At 33.7% G+C, this 20,624-nt stretch overlaps 1 protein-coding gene across 10 annotated transcripts in view; it reads right to left on the minus strand.

The window, feature by feature from the left end:
- Nucleotides 1-20,624, minus strand: part of Ralyl (RALY RNA binding protein like) — a 622,839-nt gene that overhangs the window by 193,216 nt on the left and 408,999 nt on the right. Inside the window, exon 1 of one of the 10 annotated variants that reach the window (XM_078016968.1) lies at nucleotides 2,411-2,562. The exons of the other annotated variants lie outside the window; for them this stretch is intronic. Coding sequence (XP_077873094.1) covers nucleotides 2,411-2,447 — 37 coding nt within the window. The 5' untranslated portion in view covers nucleotides 2,448-2,562. Of the gene's footprint in view, nucleotides 1-2,410; nucleotides 2,563-20,624 lie in introns of those variants that run through there. 10 annotated transcript variants of the gene reach the window in all.

A 20,624-nucleotide genomic window follows, 5' to 3' on the forward strand; every position in this document is an offset into this window, starting at 1 on the left:
ATGCAGTCAGGCACAGGTAAGACCTCTTCTCTGAAGGAACACTGAGGCTGTCTCTTTTCTACAGCATTTCTCTGAGAAACAAGAAAAGGGGTATTTCCCCCAAATTTCCTCTCCTTTATATGGATAATTATAAATAACCAATCTACATATGAGTGATGGATGGATTTCAAAAATCCATATGAATTTCCAAAGGCTTAAGTGCAGTTTATACTCTAAATTTTCTGTAGTAAGCATCTTTATTCTCCCTTTCTTCAAACCCCTAACATAGTCATATGCACCTTTCTTCTTCCTTTTCTAGGTGCTCTAAAAGGAAGTTGCATTATTTTTTACTAAAGGACATTAAATTACATCTTTAGAAAATGAGAAAATTAGAAAGTTGATTTATGTACCATTTCAATTTTAAAGAAAATCACAAGAATACTTTGCTCCCCCACTTCAGTGAGATTTTTGTTAAGTGTGCAATTATTGCCTTAATTGGAATACAACTGCCTGAAGGTGAGTTTATGTCTTTTACATGATCAAACACACACTAAAAGACATGATTGAAAATTGGAAATGCCTTGGGTTTTGGTTATTGGATAATTTAGGCATTTTTATATACCCATCGGATGGCAAGCGATTGTAGTACATTCCACTTTCACAAATAATATTAGTGTACGATAAAAATTCATTTAAGGATTGTATTTGCTTTTATTGCTAAGCTTTCTATACTTTAATTTTATTATATTCCTGCTGTCAGATATTTTATTTTATTAGAATGTAGAAACAGTTAATTCAACATAACACAGCTCACTGTTACAATTAAACATAAGTAACATATTAGGTTTTTTTTAAACTAAACCATTCCAGCACACCCTACTGTGTTCATGCCTGTATAATTATACATCTTCTGAATTGTTTCATGTAATTCACAATTTCTTCCTGCTGCTTAATCGCAGACTTCAGCAAGCACATTTTAGGGGAGAGACTCAGTACAATTTGTCTGTAAATCTTTTATTTGCCATGTGCATTAAGGCAATGATTATCCACAAGGGGGAAAAAAAAAAGATGAGGGGGTGTATAAACGATACAGAAGTAAAGGTGCAAGATGGTTTTCAAGTACGTGCATAATTTAGATTCATTCTTGTAGGAGGAAAATCACAAGAAAATTAATCAGTGATGTATTTGTAGACTTCATACCAATCATTTTTATAAGAAGAAAGTAACGGCTGTATGTTGTTTTTTGATCACAAGAAAGAACTGGTATCAGAAAGCAATCAGGCATAGGGAATCAAACTGGCAGCACTACCCCCTCAGAGCTTTCTGTGGTGCATCAAACTTCTTTGAACAAGAAAAAATGTTAGTGTTTAGGTCTTAAGTGAAAACAAACTAAATAATAAGTTATCACAGTAAAAAATTACATTTCCATCATATCTTGGCTTTTTGATAGAATAACAGTTGCTGATAATCTTTTTGTTTTTAAAAACAATTGATAACATCTAAACACATCATAAAGAATAATGAAAAAGCTCCAACTTGGACTATAGAATAAGTTGACATTACCTATCTGTGACAGTAAATAAAGTCAATGGCAGGCCATTTTGGGTTCAATATGGTAATATTTACTTTACACAAGAGATAAAGTGCTAAAGAGTTGGATGTACCAGAAAAAAAGGTGTGATTGGAAAGCTTTCCATAGGAGGCAAATGGCTTTACCACAGACAGTTTTATTCTAAGACCTGTGCTTAGCTAAATCCTGAAGGTTTTCAGTTCTATAATCGTCTCTGCTGTGGACTTTAGGCCAGAGTAACTATGCTGCTCCCTCTCAGTAAGAATCAGTTCCTTTGGGGTGGACTGCAGATGACTCTTTTAACCCTTTGAAACTGTACCCGTAGTGAATCATGTTACAAATACGCTCTGGAGCAAGAAGTTTGGCAATGAATATCCTGTTAAACATTCAGCCTGTCATTCACGATTAATTCTTTCCCCTCATTCTGAACTATTTTATTTTCCCCTGAGAGTTGTAATTGAAATTGGATGAATAAATAGAAGTTTTAGGCTAGCATCCCAAGCCTTTCAATAGACTTCCAGGAAAGAAAATCTATCACTCCTAGAAAAGCGAAAAGGCAACTGTCCAGTGATCATGCCTGAATGAAGGATGCTGAGCTGGACTGAAATTGCATTTGATCTGTTTCTCTGTTGATTTTGTAAACCTTTCCAAGGGTTTCCATAGTAACAAGCGAATTAGCCCCTCTCCCCTCAACATCTTTCAAGCATGTTACAGGGATAAAGAGAAAGGTTAGGGTAGAAAGAGCTATAAAATCTTTTCTACTACCAGGATGTATCTGAAAAAGTCATGATTAGTCTTTTAAGAAATCAAGTATGTTTACCACCACAATCATATGAAAAAGTTGGGTCAGAATCTACTTACATCTCTGATGTCTGCGTTTGCTCCTGTACATGGTCATTCTGAAAAAAATAAATCCGACTTTCTAAGAAGTAATTGGTTTGACCACGGAGACAAAGAGACGGGTTGTGCTCCTGCTTTGCAGTAAGACTGTTGCTCACTGACAGAAGGTAACCAGCAATCACACAGTGAAAGCCAGGGTAATACCATTCTCATAAAATTACAGGGGAGATGCTATAGCCTGTAACTACTCTATCTAATGCAAATCTTTTAGAGAAAATTGTATTTTTTAAAAATCTCTTTCCAACTGATATCAGTTCTCTAGTAAAATCTGCACTATTTAAAGTACTGTGCTTTAAGTAGTGTTGAATTAAGAATAGATTCATATGCTTATTAGCAAGAATAGTAAAACAAAATATAAATATAAAAACCCTTGTTTGGTATTTACAAACATTACAGGCTATCGTTTGGGTATATTTATCTTTTAGCCTCTCTAGAATGTTGAGATTTGTATTTTATTCTAAAACTGCTAAAGTCTCCTTCTCTGGGCTCCCTTGGCACTTTGTATATTCAATTACTGAAGCAATTATCACTTTTAGTTTTGTCTATTTCCTCAAATAGACTTTACTTCTTAGGCAAAGTAGGTATTGCATGTTTTCACATTTGCATTCCCACTACCTAACACTGAAGAGGAACATGATAGGGTCTCAGGCTCAATAAGCGTCCACTATGTGCTAGACATTCTGCTCCTTCTTGCTTTTCCAGAAACTTCTGCCCACCTTCATCCCCTGCAGCCTCATTTTAGACATCTAGAAAGTGCTCTCCTTTTACCACATTTGGCGTATACCCTTATCTGAACATGTTTCCCACTGTCACCTCCAGTGGACAGGGTGGGGTCATGACTTCACCGGTATTTATTATATCTCTGCTCAAAGAGCAACACCTGGAACCCAGCCAAAGCTCAGGACACTCAAAAATGTATGGCTTAAAAATGTCTTTTATGTGCTAATTATGTTGTCTAAAATCACTTCCTGATTATGTATTAGGTTTTACCTTCCAGCTAACTAGCAGACACTTTCAACTGTTAGAATTCATTTTTTTTTTTAAGTGTGAACAAACCCAGGATACCTACTGATAGCTGGATGTGTCATCTCTGTCACCCTTCTTAATAGAAAGATTATACAGTTTATAGAATATTTTTATACTTTAATAATTACTATGTTTCATAATCACAGATATCAAGAATGATACCCAATAAATTTTCAGGAGTCTGTATTCTTCCAGGATCCTTGATTTTTGATTAGCTATTCTCTTCAGTAAGACTTCAAAGACTTCTATCATTATTTCTTATTTAAGGATACAGTAGGTATCTATATTTTCTCCAAATACTCTAGAAGGATTTTCCTTGTTTTCTTTTATATGGAGTTTAATGTATTTTAGTAGGTCTTTCTGATTTACAAAAAATAAAAAGTAATTAACATCCCATAAACTCTTATCTGCTTAATTTTTTCTCATAACACTCAATGACCACCTGAAATAGTCTATACATATCTGTTTTTGGTATCTTTGCCTATAAGAACACATGACTCCATAGCACAGAACTTTGCTTTCTTTAGCAATATATATCTAGAGTTCGGATCAGTGCCTGGTACAAAGTAGGACCTCAGTAAATACTTGAAGAATATGAATTTTAATAAATAATTTTTAAATGCAATTAATAAATTATTTTTTGATTAATTCAGTCAATAACCAAATATGTGTTTATTGACTGAAGTTACTTTCTTACCACAGTACTTGTCATTTCAATCTGTTTTCTTGTTCCAAGTTTAATTTGAATGAGTTCTTTGATTTAAGTGAAATTATATATACTAACTGGGGTGAAGATGTATTTTATTTTTTTAAGGAGAGAGAGAGAGAATGAGAAAGATTATATATACCCGGGTCCTGCCTGTCCCAGCGGTTCTACCACTGAGCCACAATCCCAGCCCAAGATGTATTTTAAATTCACTGAAACAAAGTTATAGCCAATCAACAATGTATCCTTTAGAAATGTTATTTGTTATTTCTTGGACAAGATACCATAAAATTATCAAACCAAAAAAAAAACTGTTGCAATCCAACAACAATAAAACAGAATTTCTCTCACATAGGATGTGAATAAATATGGTATTAATGATTATTAAGAAGTAACAGTTCAATGACATAATGACACAGATTGCCATTAATTTTAGCATTGTTACATGATTATATATAATAAAATTTGTAAATTTTCTCTTTTCATGTTATTAGTTCTCCATTTTCTGTAATCAATATCAATCTGAGCAATTTTAATGAACATCATGTAACACAACTTCTTTCACATATATAACAACCTCCAGCCCTACCCATCACCACATACACACAGATGCATGTCAAAGAGCCTGGCTCATCTATGTTTGAGCCCTTTTCTAGGGTTGAATTTCTCAGGCTCCATAAAAGGATTTCTATCTTATGAATCCTTTATTACATTTCTTTTCTCACCTCAGGGCATATACAGCATCTACTCCTGAACCTTGTATCTGGGTCTAATGGCTTAAATCCTGGAAAGCTTTAGGTCAGCAAAATTTAGGACCTCAAATATACCTGGTGAATAATGGCCAAGTTCATGGGAAGCAGCTGCAGTACAGTAGGCAGGTGAGACGCAGGCAGAGGCAGTGGTTGAGGAAGAAGAGGGTCTTGGGAAAATGGAATGTGGGAAGACTTCTGTCAGAAGAGTACAGAGGAAAAAGAACCTAAGTGTTAGAAAGATCAGTTGAAGAGAGGGGACATATTCAGGTACCCTGGTCTTCTTCCTTCCTATTCTCTTCAACAATCCTGAATGGGCTAGAGTATTTTGCCTTCAAAATCAGCTTTATGCTTCTAATATCAAAGGCCAAAAGGCCACTTTAACAAAGTGCCTCTTTCATTATCTATTCCTTGCAATCTGGGTTTCCTTCAGTAAAATTCATCTTTGTATTTCACACTTAAAATTCAGTGTTGATAAACTGGGAAGAATGAATTCTCATCTAAAATCAAATGACTGTATTAGTCCTTTTTTGTTCGAAGGAACCAGTTAGCAATAATAACACCTGGTCTTTTAATAGTTACAGAATAACATGTAGGAAAAAAAGGAAGGAAGGGAGGAATTAGAAGATTAAGTTGTGTGTGTGTGTGTGTGTGTGTGTGTAGCATAAAAATGACTATGCATGCAGATCTGTGCTAAATATACATCATTATCACATAACCTTCATAATCTTCCAAACAATTCTGTTACTTAGGTGTTCCTATTTTAGTTTTAGATATGGGGAAACTTTGGCCAAATGAGGACAAAATACAACTTTTGGTCAGAGAGATTGCGTGACTTACAAAGTTCTTGAGAACACTTTATTGAAACTAGACCAATATGATTTTAGGACTGAAGTAAGTCAGTGTTCTAGGTAACTTCTGAGTGTCTTCACAGTGTCACTGGTAATGTACTGAAATCAAGGAAATTATGTTTGGTGAAAGTCAACACAGGAGTGAATGCTGTGTGGTTTAATAACCCCTAACATTGGGAGCATGTCCATTAGGTGCTAGACTCTTCTAAGTTTTGTATGCTCTATCTCCTTAGACACGGAAAACAATACTATGATGCATGTATGTGTCCATTCATCGTCATCCTTATCATCTTCATTTATGTTTCAGTAAAGTGAGCCTGAGGTGTTACATGTTTACAGTGAAGTGTCACAGAGAGAAAGATGCTCCGCTTCAAGTCGGGCTGATCTTTCTCCAGAGCCAGGTCAATAAAACATAGCATCTGAGGTTGAAGGGCTACTTCCAGCGGCTGTGTAAGGAACAGGAGATGAGACCCCACAAAAATCATACTCCATAATAATTAGCCATGCTAGCTTGTCTTTTGGGAGGGATAACTATAATTCAAGGCAGGGGTTTTCGCTTCCAGCAAGGACTTTCATGTTCTGAATCAGAGCTGACTGATTAGAAAACAGATCAGCTCAGCTCTAAAGGAACCGTGTCCTTATTTGCTATTCCTCCCCATGCCCCAGCCCTCAACCTTATCTTCAAATAAAACAGTAAAAAAATATTTCCAGAACATCCAAACTATCAAATTATTAGCCAATCCAGAGTTCTGATATCCTTATCCAGTATTAAAATTAAAATATGTGATTTTCATAGAACTTTAAGGATCTTGTCAAGATACGGTATATACAGAGTATGGAAATATCAAACTTGAACTGTGTGATGCCTGCATTTCAGGAAACTGCTAGAATAATGAAATGTTAAAGCGAAAATGGTATTGCAGTTACACTGCCCAAATTCCTCATTTGCAAATAGATGTCTGGTACACAATAGATGTCTCTTACAAGTGTGCCGCTGAGGAGAAATGGAAGGGAACTTCGATGGATGACCTCAAGCAACTTGTACCAGGAACTTCCAGCAGGGACTCAAACTGGGGACTCCCTCAAATTAGCCCAAAGATTTTCCCTTAGGACATACTCTCTTGAAAACTATTTCCTTAACTGATTTGAATGTTATCTCAACTGTCCTTTGGTCAGTTTTTCTCAAGTTTGGACAGTTACCTACAATGAACCTTTCTCATATGTCATTCTTACCACTCAACACTAGGATGCACAGGTGTGAACCTTCTCTAACCTGTTCCTCCTCATCTTGGCCTTGTGGGAACCCTGCCTGTTTTCTTCCCACACAGGAATGTGTCCTTCTTTATTAAAGTATCTCCTTGCCAGTAAAATTCCCATAAATTCTTGACATCAACCTCTAGTCATTTAAGGGATAACAAAGAATTTTCAGCCCTGGCACAATCATTAAACCCAACTTTTCAACAATCTACACACACACACGCACATACACACACACAATTTCTCCACATATTTATATTAAGTTCTTGCCTTCTTGCCAAATGAGTTAGAAGTGAACCTACATCTATTTACACAAAGTCAAGTGCCTCTTATTAGTAGTAATTTAAAAATAGACTAAATATTCATTGCCTATAATATCCTATTATAGTAATTAGGATAGGCTTCTTGTCATTTCAACTAGCATCTCATTTTACTTTATTAATTCTCTATATTTATTATAGTTATTTTTTGAATTGGAGGAAATATACAGCTTTCTTATGTTGGCTTAAGTTGGAGGAAAATAATGATTTTTAGAATAATGCCTTTTTATCCTTCATTATTGTTGAAAGTGAAATAAGAAAACAAATCAATTCTTTACTCATTGGTTTGGTTCATTAAATTTTTAAAAATGTATCTGGAAAAGGTTTTCTTTCATTTTTTTATAAAAAACACTATAATTGGATTTAATTATTAAGTCTTTATTCATTTCCTGGAATTTCTCCAGTTCCATTTGCTCTGATATCAAAGAAGTCTTTGCAATTATTAAGTTTTTGAAATATTTAGTACTTAAAAATATTAAACAAAACTAAAATGTTTCTCCTTTATAGTTCATGTTACAATTGATCTTATTTTCACTGAATCTCCTTAGAGGTAATTGTTTTAATTATTTTCTCTTTTGTTGCTTTTCCTTTATATGGTTTTCATTCAATCTTAATTTGAGTCTCATCTCTCTTTTTTAAGCCTAAATTCGATTATTTAAACAGCTATATTTTTTATTAGTGGTCTTATTTTTCCCATTTATATTTGGATGAATTTATTGTGTTTTAAGGACAGTGGAAGTCTATCCTTTTTATTTTTTTTGGTACTGAGGATGAACCTAGGGGCCTTTTACCACTGAGTCACACCTGAGTCCATTTTGTTTTTTATTTTGAGACAGGGTCTTGCTAACTAGCTAAGGTTGGCCTTGCACTTTCCATCCTCTGGTTCAGCCTCCCAAGCTGTTGGAATTACAGGTGTGTGTCACTGAGTCTGGCTGGAATTCAGTCCTTTTTAAGGGGTCTAAAATGGTTAGTGGTTATTAAAAAAAGTTTGAAAAAGTAGATTAAGCATATACAATTAATCTTGGATTTCCTAAAGAGTACATTTAAAATTATTCAGGTGGAGTGATGGGGTACACCTATAATCCCAAAGAGTAGGGAGGCTGAAGCCGAATTGTAAATTTGAGGCCAATCTCAGCAACTTTGTAAGAGAGTGTCTCAAAAAAAAAACCCAAAGGGCTGGGGATGTGGCTCAGTGGTACAGCACCCTGGATTTGATTCCCAGTACCCCCAACAGAAGAAGAAAGAAAGAGAAGGAGGAGGAGGAGGAGAAGAAGAAGAAAATTACTTGTATTTTCGTGAACAGTTTATATCTCTTCAACATATTTGTAACAAATGTTGGCTAAGTTCTACTTATGTAAAATGATCCTAGACCCAAAGAAGCAAAATCACCCTTAAGTCCCTGATAGCCACATAAAAGGTACTATTGTCTGTAACAAATTATCTCACAGACATGCAAACACAATGAGAGTTCACTGGGGTTGTGTTTCTATGGCATGGATAATTGTGACCCCCAAATTCATAGGTTGAAGCCTTCCTTATCCCCAATGTGATGGTATTTGGAGATGGGGTTTTTGAGAAGTGATTAAGTCATGAGGGCGGAAGCTTCACAAATGTGATTAGTGCTTTATTAAAAAGACCTGGAGTGATCCCTTGCCTTTTCTACTATGGGAGGACATGGCAAGAAGTTGCCTTTTAAGATTGCCAAAGCAGTCCTTAACCAGGCACTGAATCTGCCAGGGTCTTAATCTTGGGCTTCTTAGCCTTTAGAACTTTTAGAAATAAATTTCTGTTGTTTATAAGTCACTCTATCTATAGTATTTTGCTATATTAGTCCAAGTGGACTAGATGGGCATAATATATAGGATTTGCAGTACTATGCTACCAGGAGACATTTGGTTTATGAAGAATACTTCCTCAGTATCCCACAACTGTAATCTTCATGTCATAGGATTAAGGATAAATGTATATAAAATAATGGTGAGAAACTAAAAGACCCTTGCCAGTATATTAGTTTCTGTGGATTATGAAAATTATGGGTAGAATTTTACTGTAATAGAATTTATGGAATAAAATACATAGACTCTATTATCATTGATCTATCTATCCACCCATCATCTACCTGTCTCCTGTCTTAAAAGCCACACAGAGGTGTGTTGCAGAGCTACACTAATAGAATAGTGTTTCAGAGTTTGAGTCATAATCAGTGGTCAGATAAAAGCTGAAGAAGACTCTTAGCAAAGATTCAGGACAATGATGGTGACCAGCAAGTGGCTCCCAAGACAGATGAAGACAGACTGTAGCAAACCTTTGCGGAGACATAAGGATTTGAGGACCCCATTACACACATTGCTGATTCCCCAAAGTTCACCCTCCCCTCCTTTTTTGGGGGCTCATTCTTGATCAAAATATTTCCCCAAACCTACATTGACAATTTGTTTCTAGACTCCGAACTAGAGCATCTGGTTTCATTTTTCCTGTTTTATTATTCTTTTTTCCTCGTGCCATTGTCAGATTAAACCAACTGTGGATCAAAAATATTTGAAAAACAATCGTGTACAGATATTTTATTGTCATTAATCCCTAAACAGTATAGAATAACAGTCATTTATATAGTATTTACATTGTATTGAATATTATAAGTAATCAAAGGATGATTTAAAATATACTGGAGATGTGTGTAGGCTGTATGTCAATACCACTGCATTTTATATGAAGGGACTCTATCATCCCAGCTTTTCCGATACATAGGGGTATCTTGATTCAATCTCTTGTGGATACCAAGAGACACCTGAACATGAAATTCTACCTTTTTACGTAAATGTGCTAGTGGAGCATGAATAGGGGCAGGTCACCCAGCTAAGAAATATGTGACAGTGAAAAGAATAAACTACAGGATTTAGTGCTCTCTACAGTAAAATGCCTTGCATTTTCTGGATTAACGAGTGTATGTAATTCTTGTTGGGATCCTATATTAAATATCATCATAATTGTATTTAGAGTCCACCAATGTTAGCTTCATAATATAAGCAAGATTAAATACATATGAGGTATTTAAATAAATATGAGGTATTTAATTAAAATAGTTCACTGATTAATTATAGAAGCTGAATGGAATCATGAGCCTGGAGTGTTTACTCTGTGTTGGGGATCTTATTTATGTTATTTTAATTTAAAACAGCCAAGTGAGGTATCTCATTTTACAGATAACAGAACTGAGGCTTGAGTGTCAAGTTTGCAAAGCTGGTGAGAAGCAGAGTTTGTTTGTGTAAGTTTGTGAACTACGAAAGTTATATCTAACTCATAAAATCACTATCACATGTACTGAACAAGTAAATGTCCATGAAACCAGATTTAGAAAACAGAGAAGAGAAAATATTGTTTAGGATTTTATTTCCATTTGAATTTCTGAAGTTACTATCATTATTTGGGCAAACCTGATTTTTCCAGTGAAGAAAATGGGAGAATAATCTTGATATATGGAATATATTTTGATAGTCACCTACCCCTTTTGGATGAAGAATTCTAGAGAGGCACACATTGCCATTTTAAAGACCAGCAAGGAATGCCAGAATTAGAGCCCAGCCAATGCATAAAGCTATTGGAATTATGTATGGGTACCAACCTAAGGTCCAGGATATACTTGGAAAATTTTTTCAGGGAAAAAAAATCAAGTAGGTTAGAATGACCTGGAGGAAGTTGCCAATTAAAAATAGATAAAACTATGTCATAAACACATCCGCACACATAAACATACATGATCTGGAAAATATTAGGCTAGACATTAAGATGATTTGATCTAGGTTTAAAAATATAGTGCTTAGAATGACAAAGACCAATACTAAGATTTGTGAGGGTTTATTGATTTATAAAAAATACTAGCTAAATATCAATTTCTATTTATAGATCATATATACTTTTGTTTCTAATGATAATGTCAAAATTTTTGCTACAAAATTCCTCATCAATTTCAATGTTAAATGTGCATAAAATATCTTAAGTATATATTAATAGAATTCATTTCAGTCTGTCTACAAAACTAGTATGCACAGCAGTCCGTCCTCCTAATTCCTTTTCTATTCATATTTAGTTATAATTATCACATTGATGAGCTACTTCAGCCTGCTGAGTTGAATAGAATGAATTTTCAGGTATAATTTAGTATTACATAGCCCAGGGGTATTTCAGGCAGCCATCTCCAATTTTCGTTTTGTGTGTATTTGTGTCTGCTAAAGGGCTCAGAAGCACCCGGATATTCTTTGACCTCACATATGAGTTTCAAAGACAACTATTTGAATAAACTCTGCATTTGCTATTACCAGCACAGCAGTATGTGAACAGTAAATATGTAAATGAAATTCAAGTTTCTCGTACCATTATAAAAGCCAGTTTTAGATGTTTACTTAAACGTCCTTGGATACAGAAACAGGAACTACAGAGGGAAAAAAGAGTCTCAATTTTTATTTTCAAAACTGTCTCCTTTAGTTGAGTGAACACTAAATCTCACGCTATCTTTAAATCACTCCTTGGATAGCGTTAGAAAGTGCACCTGGCCAGCGCAGTAAATGAGTCATTGAGGACCTCACAACATATGAACACAGGTGTAGCATGTCACAAGGTGATTATTCAATTTTCAAAATGTCTGGTTCCCAACTTGTAGGAACATTTTGAAGAAACATTTGTTAAAAAAATCATGTAAAAAAGAAAGAACCAGAATTTCAGCTTATAGCTTCCTGATCTTAGTTCAATGAGAAAAACATTGTTTCACTGTTGATGTTTTCTAGAGTTGATGATGAATGTTTTCAGCAGCATACCTATGTCCCTACCTGGATCAGATTCGCCTGATTGTTTTGTTATAGAATTCAGAATTGCAACATGAACCCTCATTGAAATTAAATTAACTTTTTTTTCTTTTTATACATCGAATACATACACTTTGTGCAGTGAAATTGTGCTAGCTGGTTGATGTAACGGTGAACAAAAATAGACATGGTTGCTTGTGTAGTTTTTGTTTCAGTGGGGAATAAAGATATTAGTCAAGTGGTCACACAATTGAATATATTCTGTAAGTTTACAGATAGTTTCTCTAAAAATATATTTTGTAGTCCTATGAGAGTACATATATAAAAAACACAGCCCTTGAGAGTGAAGGGTCCACTTTTTTCTGAGGCTCTGGGAGAAGTGTTTAAAGAATATATCTACAGGTGACAATAATTATTAGAGAATTACTGAAATTGGTGAAAATTTCAGAGGAATAATGTTGATGTAAGAACAAAGTGATAAGATTTCATCCATATTTAGCAAATAATACTGACAAAAGTCACTCTTACGCTGAAGTTGTTACCAACCCATAATCACAATCCTAACAATTGTTCATTACTCAAATTAAGACAATAATAATTAGTTAATAGAATGCCTCATTGCTTCATGCAACAAATAGTTATTAAGGACATACTTGTACAACATATAAGAGAAAGATAAAAAATAGTGATGATCTTTAGTTTGAAATTTTATTTATAATAGATATGATGCGAATTCTAAGGTTTTAAACAGACTGTTTTACTAAAACTGTTAGTTGAAATATGTATTTATGTAGAAAGGGTTGGATGTATCCAATACCCTGACACTTTAAATGATAGTTCTAGTTTTGCTGAAGTGGCATCTGTGGTGATAGATGGCCTTGTGTTATGTCAATAAATACATGACAAGAGTTAATTCTAAGCACATCATTGAACACAATATTTTAGGAAATTTTAGAGAAAGCAGAATAAATTATCTCTTAGAAAATATTATAAAAACAAAAGCCAAAATATATATGAGAGTTGGTGACTGTGACATGAAGGGGTTAGTGATAGCTGCTCAAATATATTGAAACGTTTGAAAGACTAGGTGCCAAGTCCTGACACGTTACACAGAAACAGTGATTAATAAATGTGGCTGCAGAAAATGGGAACACAAAATTCATGAGAAGATCAAATCAAGGCACTTTGGTTAATCCTCCTTCTATTCAACATTAACCAACACCTGACAATATTATCTTTTTCTGGAAAACTTTATTACTTTGTTTCCATGCCACTGTTTCCCACTCCCCTCTTCCAAATTCAATTTTATAGGTCGATATCTGTGTAAAACTGCAAATTCAAATTCTATAGCTGCTCTAAGTGTGGTGGTTTAAAAATTCAGGTCTGGAGCTAGACTCTCTCAATTTATTTGAATTTCAGTTCTGCCACTTACTAGCTGTGTGACCTTGGTTAGATTGCTTTATAGTTCCATTCCACACTTATCTCACCTGTAAATGTTTCTTCATCTATTACTTACTCACTGGCCATTTGTAAGAATTGAATGAGTTCATGTATAAACAGTGCTTAGAACAGTGATTAGCATAATCACTACCTGTTATTACTACATTTTTCCCATGTAGATATTTTAAAAGCATATGAAATTGAACATATGCAAAAATATGTATTTATTCCAGTGTTTCTGGCTAGATGAGAACATACAAAAAAAATAACACGTTAATCAATGTTATGGTTTCAACATGAAATGTTTCCCAAAGTCTCGTGTGTTGAAAGCATGGTCCCCTAAGAAGAAAGGATCAGCAGTGGACTTTTAGGCATGATTGAGGGCTCTGACCTCATCAGTGGATTAATCCATTTGATGAACTACTGGGAGGTGGGACCTAGAGGCAGGTGAAACCTAGTAGAAGGAAATAGTCACTGGAAGAATGCCCTGGAAGGGTTTATCTTCTTTCTGATCCCTTCCCCCCACCCCTCTGTCTGGTTCCTGCCTGCCATGAGCTGAACAGCTTTCTCTGCTATGCCCTTCTGCCATGATGTTTCTGCTTTGGGGCCAGTGACCACAAACTAATCCTCTGAAACCATGTGCCAAAATAAATCTTTACTCTTCTAAGTTCTTCTTGTTATGTATTTTGGTCATAGTGACTAAAGAGCTGAATAACAGTCAAAGTGTCTAATTTTATGCCAATTCCATGCTATTTTGATTAGTATAGATTTGCAATATATTTTGAAATTAAGTAGCAGGATGCCTCCACTATTTTTCTTTTTGCTTCAAAGTAAATTAGCTATTTGAGGTCTTTTGTGATTCTTTACAAATTACAGAATTGTTTTTTTTTCTATTTCTGATAAAAATTCCATTGATAGAGATTCCATTGAAATTGAACATTGCTTTGGGTGTATGGACATTTTAACAATATTAATACTTCCAATCCATGAACATGGAGTATATTTCTGTTTATTTGTGTTATCTTCAACTTCTTTCATGTTTTACAGTTTCAGTATACAAATCTTTCACCATCTTGGTTAAGTTTACTCCTGAGTATATATTTTTTTATATCATTATAAATGGGATTGTATTCTTAATTTTTAAAGATAGTGAATAGTACACTATTGATTTGTGTATGTTGATATTTTTTTATCCTGTCAGTTTCACTGAATTCATATTAGTTCTAACATATTTTTCGTGGAATAATTAGGATTTTATAAATATATAAAACCATGTCATTAGCACACAGAGAAAATTTAATTACTTCTTTACCTAGTTGAGTACTTTTTATTAATTTATTTTTCATGCCTAATTGCTTTGGCTAAGACTTCCAATACTATTTTGCATAGAAGAGCAACAGTGCTTTTATTGATCTTAAAGTAGAAGTTTTCAACTTTTTGCCATTGAGCAAAATGTTATTTGTGAGCTTGTCATACATACCCTTTATTGTGCTGAAGTATATTACTTTAATACTTAATTTTTGAGAGTTTTTTTAATCATCATCTCTGTTGAGCTTAGTCAAAGTTTTTCTGTATCTCTTGAAATGATCATGTTTGTTTTTCATTTTGTTATTATGAAGAATCATATTTATTGATTTATGTATTTTGAACCCTTCTTGTTGTATCCCAGAGATAAATCTTGCTTATGCATGATGAATCCTTTTAAGTGCTATTAAATTCATTTTGCTAGTATTTTGTTGAGGATTTTAATGTCTGTATTCATCAAGAATATAGGCTTGTGTTTTTCTTTTCTTGTCATGTCCTTGCCTGGCTTTGGTATAAGGATAATACTGACCTCCTAAGATGAGCTTGGAAGCATTCCCTCCTTTTCACATTTTTATTTACTGCTACATGTCCAGCAACCACCAATATCTGATATATACTAGTTGCTTTTCAAATATTAATGAAATGAATGAATGTATTATTCTTCTTTCTTGCCACAAACAATTACCATAAAATTAGTGGCTTAAAACAATACAGACTCATTCTCATAAACCAGGAAGTTGTAAGTTTAAAATAAGGTATTGGTTAGCCACATTCTTTATGGAAAATCCAATGGAGAATATGTTTCTTTGCCTTTTCCAAAATCTAGAGGTATCCTGCCTTCCTTGTCTTAGAGCACCTTCTTCAATATTCAAAGTGTGTCATTCCTACTACTGGAATCCATCACCATTTCTTCTTTGTCTTACATTTGTGTTTTCTGTTAGAAGGACTCTTCTCTCTATAATCAATGATTGCATTGATCCACCTAAATAATCCAGGATATTTCCAAATTTTATGATACTTAATTTAATTATATCTGCAAAATAATCTTTGGCATATATGGTAAAGAGATTAGGATGTGGACATCTTAGAGAGGTAATTATTCTGTCTACCATAGAGTGTGCTCTAGCTTCCAAATACTCATTTATGTTCATTATGTTCAAAATATATCCCCCAAATTCTTAACCCATTAAAGCATCAAAGTTCAAAATTTCATTTTCTGTCATTACTTTAAAAGTTTGAAATCTCCTCATCTAAATAGTCTAAACCAGATATAGGAGGAAATCTGAGTGTGGTCCTTTCTGGGGTAAAATTCTTTCTCTGTCTTTGGATCTATGAAACTAGAAAGTTATCTATTCTTAAAATGCAATGATAGGGCAGGGATAGAATACCAAGTATAGACATAAAACTTAAAATTGTTTACCAGAAAATAGGAGAAAATAAAGGAATAAGGAATCAACAAAACAACCCAACTAGGAAAATTTCATTCGTTTTGAATGTCTTGGAACGATCCTGTGTTGGTTCCTCAGAATGGATCTCCATCTTTAAGCAATGCATGACTGTATTTAATGGCTCCCATTGAATTAATTAAATCTATGAGAATAAAACCAACCAGTCGCATGAGATAATAATAAGAGGTATGAATTAGTCTTTGTTCATAAAACAATTCACATCTTCAGGGCTGGGGATATAGCTTAGTGACAGAGTGTGTGCTCATCATGGAACTGTGTTCAATCCTGAGGCTAGGAAAAAGTTTAAGACGATTGAAGCCCAAGGTTTTTCTATGTGGTTCTTATGTAAGAAAAATTTATATTGAAATATAACAAACATACAGAAGCATACACATAATAAATATGGAGCTTAAAACATTTAAAAATAAACATACTACATAATTATTGCCAAGAAGGAGAAATTACCCACTTCCTTTCCCTTCCTAAAATTAGAATATCCAACCAATAACGCCACAAATTAATTGTGTCCCTTTTTGAACTGTACTATAATCATACTATTTACTCTGTTATTTGGCTTTATTTTTGCTCAAAATTATTTTTTGATATTCAGGCATATTGATGGTTGCCATAATGGACTAGCTATTTTCATATGTGTATAGTATTTATTATATCAATGTACCAAAATTAATTTGTCCATTCTACTATTGATGGATTTTGGGGTGGTTTCTATTTGGGTGCTATTAGAAATAGAATGTTATGGATACACTTGTGCTTTACCATCCTTTGGTAGACATGTTTATTCATTTTTTAGGATATCTACTTTACTGAGTTGTAGAATTACTAATTTATAAGGTATTGTATAATAAGCCTTAGTAGAAACTGCAAAGGGTTTGCCTTAATTGGTATAGCTTTATAATGTTTTCCAAATGCTGATAAAAATAAACATTTGCATTAGCAATGTGTAAGAGTTCTAGTTCTTCTACATATTTTTTTTTACCAATGCTTGTCAGCATGTTTATTTTCATCATTTTGTGTATTTACTGGGATATCACATTCGTTTTATTTTTTATTTCCTTAGTGACTACTGAGGTTGAATACCCTTGGATTTTTGGTCATTTGTATTTCATCTTTTCTAAAGTGCTCTTTCAAGGTTTTCCTCATTTCCTTGTTGAATTTTCTGTGAGGTGTGTGTGTGTGTGTGTGTGTGTGTGTGTGTGTGTGTGTGAGAGAGAGAGAGAGAGAGAGAGAGAGAGAGAGAGAGAGAGAGAGAGAAGAGAGAGAGAGAGAAGAGAGAGAGCGAGCATGTGAGAGAGCAAGTGTGTGTGTGTGTGTGTGTGTGTGTGTGTGTGTGTGGGCACACACATGTGTACATGTTCCTTTTAATTACTTTGTGGGAATTCTTTACAAATTCTGGATAAGGACTCTTTGGATATTGTACATATCTTCTTTCACATTGTGTTTTTTTTCCACACTCCAAATGATGCATTTGACATACCAAAATTCTTACTTTTAATGAAATACATGTTTTCATTTTTTTACCTTATGGTTATTATTTTCTTATTTTTGAGAAAACTTTGCTCTCACCAACATAATGAAAATATGCTCTTTTGGTTACTTGTAGAAGCTTACTATTTGTGTACTTTGATCTCCAACCTAATTGTGATTAATTTTTATGTTTGACGTGTGGTAAGGAGTTAAGAACATTGCTTTCCATAGGGAGAACCAATGGACCCACAAAGACCATCCCTTCTCTACTTGTAGTGTCATTTTTGTTATGGATCAACTGACAATACATGTGTAAATTTATTTATTGATTCTACATTTACTACCCTTAGTCTATAAGTTTATCTTTATTCTATTATTTCATTGCTCAATTATTATGGCTTTAGAATAAGTCTTAATGTCTAGTTGTGTTAAGTTTACTTTTTATTCCTTCATGGTTGCTTTATTATTCTTTGTCTTTTATATTTGCACATTAAATTTTAGAAAAAATAATCATCATTTTTAATTGAAAAGATTATTGGAATTTTATTAGAATTGTATTATATCTATAGATTAATTTGGTAAGGATCAAATTAATTTCTTAGGTCTTCAAATCTGTGAGCAAATTTTGGACATTTCAGGATAGAGATCTTCCCAATTTTCCATTAGATTTATTCTATATGAAATATTGGAATTTTATAATGCCATTGTACATGGCATCCACTTAAAATTTCATTTTCTATATTTTAATTTGCTATTACTAGTATATAGAAAGAAAAATGACTTCATACATTGATCTTTTGGAATTGCTAAACTAACTAAAATTGATTAATGTGGACTATATTGCTTTATATTTTCTTTTTTGTAAGAGAGAGAGAGAGAATTTTTTAATATTTATTTTCTAGTTATCGGCGGACACAACATTTTTGTTTGTATGTGGTGCTGAGGATCAAACCCGGGCAGCACGCATGCCAGGCGAGCGCGCTACTGCTTCAGCCACATTCCCAGCCCGCTTTATATTTTCTATGTATTCAATCAAGCTATTTGTAAATAAATAACCTCTGGAATGTAATGCTGAATATTAGTAGTGAGAGTGACTATGCTTTTCTCACTTTTGATTTCAGAGTAAAGAGTTTCAATAATTCATCACTAAATACCATTTACTCATATGCATGTGTTTTATTTTCAGAAGCTTCTTGTTCTCTTAAAGATGCTCTCTTCTAGTTTTCCAAAAGGTTTTATCATGATTGGATATTGAATTTGGTCAGATGTAGTTGCTGTGTTTACTGATGGAGGATTTTTTTTTCACATTTATCGTGAAACATTTAAAAATAAAATGTCTCACCAGATGTGCATTTCTATAAAACTCCCAATGTGATCATGATGTTTTATCCTTTTTATGGATAACTGCATTTGATTTGCTAATATTTTGCTCTTGTTTAATAATTACACATCTATACATAGGAGAAAGCTTGGAATGTTTCCTCTCCCAGTGGTTTTAACTTATTTTGCATGTGCTTTCTTTCTGCCTGCAATGTCCCTCTCCTCTCTTTCTTCCAGGGAGCTAGACCTGCTTTCTTCTGTGGTTTTCATTGCACCTGTAGGCTTTACCACCTCCACACAACACTGGGAGGGGAGGAAGAATGCCCAGCAATTTGGGAGGTGCTCAATTCATCTTCCTTAAATTAAATGGGGCTGTTCTTAGTTCCTTAGGAATATAATCAGATAATAATGTGGAAGTCTTACTCTTCGTTTTTTAATCTTATTATATCCTTTTCCAATTTATTCTCAATTCAACTACTTAATGATGAAAATAAACTACTCTTATTAAAATGCATAGTTTAATTATCTCCTAGCAAAGAGATTTTGAGAGCTAAAATATAAGCTATATTTTCAGCTAGTCAAACATGGTTAGAATGCCTCAGACTCAATCTCCAGAGAGTTATATGAAGAAAGAAACCACTCCGTGCCATCCAGAATGTCATGCTTTATACTTGACAGAAACCAAAGTCCCTTTGGCTTTTCTTCAGTAGTAGTTCATCACAAGCCCATTTATCATCTCTAGATATCTTATAAAGTTATCTTGACAAATAACACAAAATGTTTGTACTCCAATAAAATGGAAGAAAGCAATTTTAACTTTTAGGTTTAATAAATACCAACCATGTGGAAGTTCTCCAAACAGAGCTTTGACTTGCTGTAAAATGTTATAACTGCAAAATGCTCACAGAGGCTAGATTTCTTTTTCTCCAAACCTCAAAAAAATCACTTTTACAAAGATAAGAGTTTTATCAATCACGCCATTCTAAAGCAGTTAGGTCATTTTTCTTACTGTACATTGACATTTCTATGACTTGCATCAGTGATAAATCTCTTAAAAAGTACGAAATAACAGATGTTTTCTAGAAAATATGAATTCTCACAAGCCAACCAGAATTTAATCCACTTTCTCCTATTCATTTAATTGTATTTGTTCTAGTTATTTATTTATTTTGCTATAAGACTTAAGACTCAGCTCTTGATTTTATGTTGTTGTATGTGAGAGAGGCTGACAACTTAAAAAAAAAGCTTGTTCTTTTACACTAGAAATTTCTTAATTCTTTTTTTTTTGGTTTTAAAAAATTTTAATTTACAAATAAAATTGTATAGATATCATATTCAACAGGATGCTTTGGTGAACATACACACTGTGAAATGATCACCACAAACTAACACATCCATCACCTCATATGTTACCTTTTCTGTGGCAATAATATTTAAAATCTACTCTCCTAGCACATCAATACACAGTA

Source organism: Ictidomys tridecemlineatus, chromosome 7, assembly GCF_052094955.1.
Source record: "Ictidomys tridecemlineatus isolate mIctTri1 chromosome 7, mIctTri1.hap1, whole genome shotgun sequence".
NCBI lineage: Eukaryota > Metazoa > Chordata > Mammalia > Rodentia > Sciuridae > Ictidomys > Ictidomys tridecemlineatus.